At 42.7% G+C, this 10,910-nt stretch overlaps 1 protein-coding gene across 1 annotated transcript in view; it reads right to left on the bottom strand.

Annotated features, from left to right (window-relative positions):
• Window positions 1-1,802: 1,802 nt before the first annotated feature.
• Window positions 1,803-10,910, bottom strand: part of utrn (utrophin) — a 78,557-nt gene continuing 69,449 nt past the window's right edge. The window contains 5 exon segments of the mRNA XM_046869331.1: window positions 1,803-1,943; window positions 3,426-3,537; window positions 4,664-4,830; window positions 9,180-9,337; window positions 10,075-10,160. Coding sequence (XP_046725287.1) covers window positions 1,803-1,943; window positions 3,426-3,537; window positions 4,664-4,830; window positions 9,180-9,337; window positions 10,075-10,160 — 664 coding nt within the window.

Here is a 10,910-nt window from a genome sequence, read left to right as displayed (position 1 = left end):
TATAGTAACTAACATTTCCTCACCAGCCCCTGTTTTTCCTTCTCTCAATGCAAAAAAGTAGCTTTTCTGTCAGATATCGCTGACACTGGAGACTCCTTACAGAAGATTTACAATAAGAACGGGCTTGTCAATCCGAACACTGTGATTTGTTGTTAGACAAATTGAATACATTTGTGGACCAATCAGAATTTGAGAAATGTGTTCAGTTTTTAATTTTTTTGTGACGCACTACATCAGAGTTTGTATCTGAAATAATCCTTATCAGCAAGGTCACCGTCTCTCTCTCTCTCTCTCTCTCTCTCTCTCTCTCTGGGAGCGTTATCCTCTCATCTGTCTGTTATTTGTCACTGTAAAACACATAGTGCTGGTGTATTTACAGCGGGGCGCCTGAGCGATGCTGACATTTCTCTCTGCATTAGGAGCAACGCTGTACATATTTTATACCCCGGCTTTGATTCCAAACACAGGAATAACCCCCAAAAACTCCACAAAATATGCCTTTTTTTTCTTGTCTGATTTGTTTAACTGATTACGATGGTAAAAGTCAGTCAGGAGCTTGAAACAGACACCGAAACAGATTTTGGTTGAGATCTCGATTTGATTCCAGGTTCCATTTATGTTGAAATTTCTGATCAAATTTTCCGATTTGTTTACTGATTCGATTCCCAATCCGTTCTACGTTTCAATTTTCGTTTCAATTGCTGATTAGAAGCCTCCATGTTAAGCAGTGAAGAATTTCATCTGCATGTTTTCTGTCGTAACTTCACACAAGGTGAAATAAAAAGATGTTTTAGTTTTTAGTTTTTATTTAGTTTAATTTAATTAGGGGATATAAATACAAAAAAGGTTACCCATGACTTTTGAGAAATAATAAACGGATAATAATAAACAAAAAGATTTTGCCCAGTCTTGGTAAGAGTTACAAACAGCATCATGGTACTCAGAGGCGAGTTCTGGTGAAAAATGATGGAAACTTCCTTTATTTTCCACAAATTTGGAACATGACCTTCATACGAATGACGTCTTTCCAACACCGATCCCCCATACTGCATCATGCTGAGGATAACAGATAACGGGAGAACAAACACAAGAAAAAAGACGGCGAGTGAAAAACGAATTACTAAAAAACCAGCCGCGACGTGCGAGACGTGTAAATAATCGGCAGGGAGGCGACGAAAAGCCGTTAATCATAAGGTGAGGAGAGGCAGCCTTACGGAAGAGACTAATCAGGCCCATCGTAACCACCATTACGCTGAGTTATACACTGTCCTGACAGCAGGTATAAATCCTACACAAACACACGCTCATACATACGCGTTATCGCTAAGACGATCGTTCGCGTGTCTAGACGGAGAAGCGAAGATGTAAAGACATGTTTGTTTTCATCCTGAATGAAGGCCGGTGTTTTTCGAATACGGCGTGTGGATGAATAAATCAGCCGAGTGTTGAAGTCTGATGGTAATTACAGCTATAAACACCTTGTCTACAGGGTAAACCCCAGTGTGCTCTGTTTATAAACTGCTCGAAGTATACGTCATTTTTTAAATCTCACGTGATAAATAAAACAAATAAAACACTCCAGGACATGCTGTTATAGGAAAACTCTACTTCTCTATTTTAGCTTCATCACTTGGAGGCATCGCTGATTATCGCTGCACAACGCAGAGTTTTTTGTTCCTCACACATTTACAGGTTAAGGGTTTACGGGGACCTGACAGGGACTGTGACCTAAGTGGGACCTCTCTGTTCGTGATGATTTAACACCAGCTGGTGTAAGTGTCTGGGGTGTGTAAGGTGAGGACTCACGTCTCCATGTTGTCCCCCTCCAGGACGGTCTGCACGGGCAGGTAGCCGAGACGAGGGTGTTTGGCGAAGTACTTTTTTGAGCGGAACTTGTTTTTCAGGACTTTGGTGAAGTCGCGCATGTCCTCGCCCGAGGTGGTCTGCGTCAGATTACACACAAGAGAACACAGGGATTCAAACAAAAGGCAAAAAATAATCCACTAGCGCACAGATCTCAAATAATAATTATATGATTCAAAAATATTTTACAGAGTGAACTGAAAAAAAAAAAAGTTAAAAAACCAACCAACCGAAACCGGGAAAAAAAACCCCAAAAGAATATGGATAAAAAATTCATTTAAAAGAAATCAAAACAAGAAGAAGAAAATAGAATACAGCAAGTTGACAGAAATTCTATTAAAATAAACACAAAAGGCCAAAACAATTAAATAAAGGAACAACAAAAAAAAAAAGACAAAATGGAAATTAATGCAGTAATAAACAAAAGCCATGATCATATGACTACAATAAGAAACACAATATCTCCAGCTTCCCCACCCAAAACCTGCTACCTTTATCCAAACCCTAACTTCTTTATCAAAACACCTACAATTCCTCCACACAAACACCAACTCAAAACTCCAGCTCCTCCAAACAGACTCTAGCGTCCACACCCGCCCCCAGCGCCTCCACCTGAATCCCGCAGCCTCCACCCAAACCACTAACACCTTAACCCAACCTGACGCCTCCACCTGAACTACACCAATTACACACTAATGTAAGCAGTGGATGAAAAACCTGCTGTCAGCTGTCTCACCTAATATAGAAAAGCCAATATCTCTAAGATGAAAGAGCAATATCGGCAATATGAAAACGCAGCGCAGTTATAAGGCCACAGCGGGAACTCGAGCGCCTCGGCCACTTTCCCATCGATCTGAATTTGGACCGCAAGTGTCTCTTTCATCAGCAGTGGATGTGAACCCTTGATGTTCCTTGTGTAAAAATAATAAACGAGTTCATAAAGCTGAAATTAAACTGTTCTGTGGCTCCTACGGTTGTCGAGTGCTCACTCAAAAGCACTGAGTTCTCGATTCTGATTGGTTAGTAAGACTCACCTCAGTTCCCTAAATAGTTTGTGGAAATAAAATGCAAGTTAGTCCAAGACAAGATAGAGTCAATACAGAAGATCTCCTGAGGCCGGACTCGATCCAGACAGCCCTAGCTTGAAGATTGCGTCCAAACACGAGTATGTCGCATATGGCGGGAAATCGGATTTGTGTCACTTCACAACCTGTTAACGGGAAGATTTCTCACACCGATTCCAATCCTCGCTGAGCCTTCAGCTACGTCAGGTCAGACGTGGAATGAAAGCATATCTGAATTTCTCGTGTCCCACACGCCTCGTGGAGCGAGCGCTAGGCAGGAATTTAAATCGACATTCAGACTATTACACTCGAACGGAGAGTCGATATCCGTCACCCTCACAGCCGTGGGAAATCGACCTTACATTACAGAACGGCACAACGCTAACGACGTGAGCAACGCCGCGAGATCTCCTCTCAGACCTCACGCTCGTCAAGCTGTACGTAGATAGAACCCCAGGGAGCCCCTGGAGGTCGGGTAGGAGAAGATGCTAGACTTACCGGTGTGCAGTATTCCACCATGGGGTAGTTCAGCTTGTGTCCCTTCGCTGTGCGTCCGGAGAAAAAGCAACTCTGACAAACGTCGTAGTTAAAGTGCTTCAAACTGCGATATCTGTAAATGAATAAATGAGAGAGAGAGAGAGAGAGAGAGAGAGAGAGAGAGAGAGATTCTCTTTAGCTACATTTATTCACAAATCTATTGATTCTACACCAGAAAATTGTGAAAGGTTGATCTGTTTTAAATAGACAGAACAGATACATTATATGAGCAAAAGTATTGGGACAACTGACTTTTTCCCCAAACAACATTTTCCCAAACTGTTACCACAAAGTAGGAGGCACATTTTAAAGAATGTTTATGAATGTTTCATGGATTTTCCCTTTACTTGATCTACAAGACCTGAAGCTGTTCCTACGCACAAAGCCAACGTTCCATGGGTTGGAGTGGAAGATCTCCTGCTTTAAAGCTCCAACCCTATTAAACACCATCGAGATGAATGCGAACGCTACCTGACTTTAGTAACACCCTTGTGAATCTGCACAATTCTCCACAAGCACACTCCAAAATCTGGTGGAACATCTTTCCAGAAGACTGAAGGTTACCATAACAGCAAATGGGGACTGAATGTGGAGTGGAATGTTCAAAAAACACGCATCAAACTAAGAACACAAACTTTAATCCATGGAGTGAATGAACACTAAAACAAAATCACATGACCAGATTAAACACTAATACTGTAAATCCAAAATGAAGCTGCATCCTAATGTTCCATGCTGCAGTAAGACATCTGTTGTGCCTGAGGTCTAATCTGTGTGATTATTATCCCCATCCCATCTCAATCTCAAACCCGGCTGCCTCTGTCTCACACGCTAGACGTCCCTCGTTCTCTGTAATCCATCAGTGTCGGCATCGAGAAGACATTTGCTCCGTCATGTGTCTGCTGGAACCTCCTTCTCAAAGCTCCGCCTCCCAAATCAAAACACTACGTCTAAAAATATCAGATATTTACACACCAGCATCATTGCGATTCTGATTCTTGTTTAATCGCACGATCACTCGTATTCAACAGTACGTTTTGTTTCCATAGTAACCAAATACACACTGACTTGTATAGTGCACACAATCGACACCTAACAATAAAACTGCATAATTAAGCGCATTGTTACTTTTTCTGTAAGAGGAAGGAGTCTCTAGTGCCTGTGTGTGTGTGTGTGTGTGTGTGTGTGTGTGTGTGTACCTGAAGCCTACGATCGGACACTCTTTACAGATGTTACACTTGGCCTGATGTTTTGCCGTTTCAGCCGCCGCCACTCTGTGCAGCACCGGAAGCCACACCATAGACTGCGGCTCCAACCTCATCCAGTCGATAAACTGCCTCGGCTCCAGCTCCACCTTATTGTTCACCTAAGATGGAGGAGGAGGAAACCAGGGAATCAGATCAAACTTCTCCAAAGGAACATCCGTAAAATAAATGTGATCGATTTATTGACAAACAATTGTGATTCATAAACGAATAAATTTTTCAATAAATTAATCATCCAATCAATTGACCAATCAATTAATTAATGAACCAAGTAATTCATTGGATGAAATAAAAAAAATTAACTAAATAAAATTTTTCATTCATGCAACACTTGCTGAATTGCTGATTATGGAAAAAGGATGAATCCCACCCGTGGCATCATGCCACCCTTTTATTACGCTCCCTTTACAGCTTCACGTGTACGTTTAACGTGAACTTGTTACGTCTCCGATTTCCTCACGAGTTATTCCTCACACTAATTAACACGTTGACAGCGGATGCCTCAGGAGACTTTGTAGAGCGACGGCTTTAATATCTCGAGCGGAGTTCATGAGCGTCCATCTTAACAGCCTCGTTAACACGCGAGCATAAACGAGCGATGAAGATTTGGCGCCGGAATCTGGAGAGCATTGCCATGGAGACGCCCGATAAGAACAACCTGGGAGGAGTGAGGTCATTTAGTGTGATCCAGAACGCCAGCATGAGCGGAAAGTAGATAAAAGTCAGACACACACACACACACACACACACACACACACACACACACACACACCTACACACACACGCACACAGTATGCGTATGGACCCGCAGGTCTGGGGTGTGTGTTTGGTCTTAGCTACACAAATGTGACCTGCTGCTGTGGCCTCAAATACAACAAGAGGGCAAGCAGAGAAAATAGAAAAGGACCACAGAAGAGGGATGTGTATATGAGAGAGAGAAAAAGAGAGAGAGAGAGAGAAAGAGAAAATAATAAGAAAAGAAAGGTAAGAGACTGACACAAATGTAAAGAAAGTTAAAATTGTCGATTATGGAGGTGTCTTCTGGATAGCTCTGGAGGTAAAATGGGCGGGGTTTGCCCTCCCATAATTCCACTGTAGGACTGCAATTACCACTCAATGTACCACTAAAACCAGTAGGACTGTAGGTCCATCAATCCTTGACTATGATCTAATCTTGTGTTAAAATTTAATTTATCCCAGGAACCAATTGGACTGCTTTCATGGCCAACTACCCAACCAGATGACAGTTTCTGACTATAGTTATGTTTCACACTATCAAATCAGACCACAGTTCCCTCCCACTGTAACACATCAGACCACAGTTCCCTCCCACTGTAACACATCAGACCATAGATGTGATGTAAGAGGACACTGTAAACAACCAGATGAGTGCTTTTACCCAGAAATCTCTCCCACTGTGACCACTAGTTCCCTCACACTGTAACAAATCAGACCACAGTTCCATCTCATGGTAACCAATCAGATCACAGTTCCCTCCCACTGTAACATATCAGACCACAGTTCCCTCACACTGTAACCAATCAGACCACAGTTCCATCTCATGGTAACCAATCAGATCACAGTTCCATCTTATGATAACCAATCAGACCACAGTTCCATCTCATGGTAACCAATCAGATCACAGTTTCCTCCCACTGTAACACATCAGACCACAGTTCCATCTCATGGTAACCAATCAGATCACAGTTCCCTCCCACTGTAACACATCAGACCAGAGTTCCATCTCATGGTAACCAATCAGACCACAGTTCCATCTCATGGTAACCAATCAGATCACAGTTCCATCTCATGGTAACCAATCAGATCACAGTTCCATCTCATGGTAACCAATCAGATCACAGTTCCCTCCCACTGTAACATATCAGACCACAGTTCCCTCACACTGTAACCAATCAGACCACAGTTCCATCTCATGGTAACCAATCAGATCACAGTTCCATCTTATGATAACCAATCAGACCACAGTTCCATCTCATGGTAACCAATCAGATCACAGTTCCCTCCCACTGTAACACATCAGACCAGAGTTCCATCTCATGGTAACCAATCAGACCACAGTTCCATCTCATGGTAACCAATCAGATCACAGTTCCATCTCATGGTAACCAATCAGATCACAGTTCCATCTCATGGTAACCAATCAGATGGTTGTTTACACCCATAAATCCCTCCCATTGTAGTCACTAGTTTCCTCCCACTGTAACCAATCAGACCACAGTATTTAACGCCACTCTGCTGAAAACACACGCTGCTTGAACTCTGCATGACTGGAAATGTACTTTATCAATAAACCAAGGCGTCGCGAGTGTGCGCTCCGTCCCACGCTGAGAGCTTCTCAGCGCTCGACTTGACGCCTCTGTGTTCTGACGTCCTTCAGCCTGGAAATCGATCAACCTCCAGCGCGTATGATTTGTTCAAAGCTGCCCGCGTAAATAAGAGAGGAGGCTTTTAGAACAAGGACACGTGTTTACCGAAAACACGGAGAGACGTGAAAGCTCACAACAACGTCTTTTATTTAAGTTCCGCGGAATTCCTGCACTCAGACTGCGAGGCTGGAGTTTCAGTGCTGCTGCTCTCTGATTGCTGCTTTGAGAGCTTTGATTGCTTGTGTGGCTTTTAACAACATTTACTTTGGGGGGAAAAAAGAAATTTCGAGACGAATCGTCCATTTTTGCGTCCTCTAAGGAGGATTCTTCAGGTCTCAGGTGCCCTCATTTCGTTCCAGAAGACACAAATCTAGTTTTATGTTTCGGGAGAACAGTGAGAAGTGCTGACCGGAGTTCTAGGAGTTCTCGGCCCCCTTACGTTTCTTTCTTTCTCTCAATTTTTCACTCTCTCTCTCAAACTCATGTGTCATCTGGCCTGACATCGTTTACTACTTCTCCCCCAATCTCCTGTCCAATCACTCCATCATTCCACACCTCAACCTCATCTATCTATCTCTTTTCTCGCTTTTGGCTTACATGAACTTCACCCTGAGGTGAGGTGCTCGGGCTCCCAGAGCAAGACCCAAATCCCACATTTCATCTCCTCTCACACTTCTCTTTCTGTCTCTCTGTCTATCTTTTATTTCACTCTAACAGGAGAGGGAGAAAAGGAAGAAAGTCACGAAGGGAGGCAAGTGGTAAATTGAAACAGCCAAAAACGGAAAGAGAAAGAGAGAGAGAAAAAAGACAAAACATAGACAGCAAGTGAGACGTAAAGAGAAAGAAAAAGAGGGAAAATAAGACAAATAGACAGCTGAAGGAATGAAAGAAATAAAGAGAAAAATGGTGTGTAAGAGTGAGAGAAAAGAGAAATAAAAAACATGTAAGCAGACAGAGAGGGACAGACAGACAGAGATAGAAAGAGAGAGAGAGCTAGAGAGAGAGAGAGAGAGCGAGACTGATAAACAGACAAAGAGTATGAAAGACAGACTAATATATATAAGGGAGAGATATAAATGCTATCCAGGAAGTAAAAGAGTGTGATTTGTGCATTATTATTGAATGCCCAAGAGGAAAGAAGACAGGAGCGCTCCATCACAGGATCATCACTCTCCCTTTATCTCTCTCTTTCTCACTCCATCCTTTTCTGCCTTTAAATATGTTTTCCAGTGCACAATCCAAAAAAATCTGCTCATCTCACATATTGTTTTGCTAATCTCTCCAACTGTCTGGCTAATCTCACACAATGTCCCACTAAATCTCACATACCGTCTCACTAATCTCACATACAGTCTCACTAATTTCACATACTATTTTACGAATCTTGAAAACGTCCCACTAATCTCACATACAGTCTCGCAAATCTCTCCAACTGTCTCGCTAATCTCTCCAAATGTCGCGTCTCACATACAGTCTCACTAATCTCACATACCATCTCACTAATCTCACATACCATCTCACTAATTTCACATACCATCTCACTAATCTGCCCAACTGTCACATCTCAAATACTGTCTCAATAATCTCTCCAACTGTCTTGCTAATCTCACATACCATCTCACTAATCTCCCCAACTGTCTCATCTCAAATATTGTCTCAATAATCTCCCCAACTGTCCCGCTGATCTCATATACCGTCTCGATTATCTCTCCAACTGTCTCATCTCAATTACTGTCTCACTAATCTCTCTGTCTCTGATCTCACATAACATCTCGTTAATCTCAAATACCTTTTTACTAATCTCATATCGCCTTGCTCATCTCACATATCGTTTCGCTAATCTCACATAACATCTTGTCTCGCTCTCACACACCGTCTCACTACCCAGCGGTAAACAGCGCTCTTAGCTCCGCCCCCCCAGCTCCATCATCTCAGTCTTTAATAATCAACAAGTAGCTTCATGTTTACAAAAAGTGCGGAAGGTGGCAGATGAATGGTGTAGTGGCTAGACAGTGTGTAAGTGTGTGTGTGTGTGTGTGTGTGTGTGTGTGTTAGTTACATACATGCTGGAAGCAGCTCCTGACGCTCGGTTCGATGTTGCTGCCTCCGAACGCCGCCACCTCCCCGAGCTGCCGAGGGATCTGGATGGCATCGTGTAACAGGAGCCCCAACTGCCTCTGATCGCACGTATCTCCCGACGAGGACACCTGGTTAAACAGGCCTACACACACACACACACACACACACACACACACACACACACACACACACACACACACACACACACACACACACACATTAGCCCCCTTCTACCTTCTACCATTCAATTATACTTAATAATATATAAAACACTCTTCTTGTATATAATAATAAAAGAGCAAAAAAAAAAAAGAAAACTATAATTACAGAAAAAAGCAGGCGTCTCTTCACCAGCAAGAAAAAGAAAAGTGTCTGGAGGACGAGTTGTAAAGAAAAAGAAAATCGTGTGTGTTTAACGCTCTAATCTGAAGCCGCTGAATAAACTGTCTCATGCTATATTATGGTGGTGACTTGACTTTCTCAGTAGACGTGACCACTGTGTGCCCACACACACACACACACACACAAGCTCGGACGACATTATGGCATTTAATTAGCGTCAGGCCGAGCTCGGGGATTTATCGTTTCCAGGGTTTTCAGAGGGTCGTTTACATATGGAAAAAAATGTGGAGACAAATGATCAGGGATTTGACCAATAAGAAGTGAGGGATCTGAGGTTTTAAGTACTTTGATCACTCAATCCTTGAGCTGAATGATAAAAAAAATCAGAGGCTGAGGATTTGCGCTCTTTCAGCATAAAATGAAGGATGGACAAAATCATGTGGATCGATATTAATTTGCTTTCTGATTCGAAACGATGGAAAACACTGTGTGTGTGTGTGTGTGTGTGTGTTTGGGAGAGACATGGTGTCTACTTACATTTGTACTTCTCTTCCAGGTGACCCTTACATAGTGAGAGCAGGCCGATCTTCATGGACAGGACCCGGATCTTCCCACTGCGACCCCTACACACACACACACACACACACACACACGACCAAAAAGCAAATACGCAAAAAAGAGGAGCCATTACTTTTGAGCAATCCACTAACTGAAACACATATCACTTTAACAAAAAAAAAAAAAAACAACAACTGAGAAAAGATAGTCAATGATAAACACCTATCCCATGTCCACAGAGGCCCGTGATTGGCCGATGTTACTGTGATTGACAGGTCACAAATCGGCTATTGTCCCGCCCACCAGACTCTTAACTGAAGTTGCAAAGTTCGTTTAAAACAAAAATCGGCACTAAAAGGAAAATCACTTCGCTCTCTGGACGTCTGGGACTCGACAGCTGCTCTAACAGAAAGTGTATTATTAGCGCCGCACTGACGGCCAATCGGATGCCAATCAGAACTCGGTGATCATTCATTCAGCTTCCACCCCGAACGCACGGGCTTTTATATCTCTACATATGGCAATAGACGTATTTAGGGAGAAGGTTCAGGACGAACCACGACACTGGAAACAATAGGATCTGATTCGCATCGGTGAAATGTTTTGAAATAGTTTTTTTTTTATATATATATTTGCGTTGGTAAAAAACGATTTATTCATATATAATTATTAGTTTATTATTTAGAAAATGACCAATAGTTTGATCGATTTCTCGTCGCTAAACTGTTTTTCGAGCGCGTTCTCTCAGCACCGCTGCTGCTACGTGAATACGACGCATCGCAACGCCAGGGAGGCCGAGACAAGGCGTGTCCTGA

The sequence above is a fragment of the Silurus meridionalis genome, chromosome 16 (assembly GCF_014805685.1).
Source record: "Silurus meridionalis isolate SWU-2019-XX chromosome 16, ASM1480568v1, whole genome shotgun sequence".
NCBI classification, from domain to species: domain Eukaryota; kingdom Metazoa; phylum Chordata; class Actinopteri; order Siluriformes; family Siluridae; genus Silurus; species Silurus meridionalis.
The sequence above is the reverse complement of the archived record's forward strand: the minus strand, read 5'-3'. Positions and strand labels throughout refer to the sequence as shown.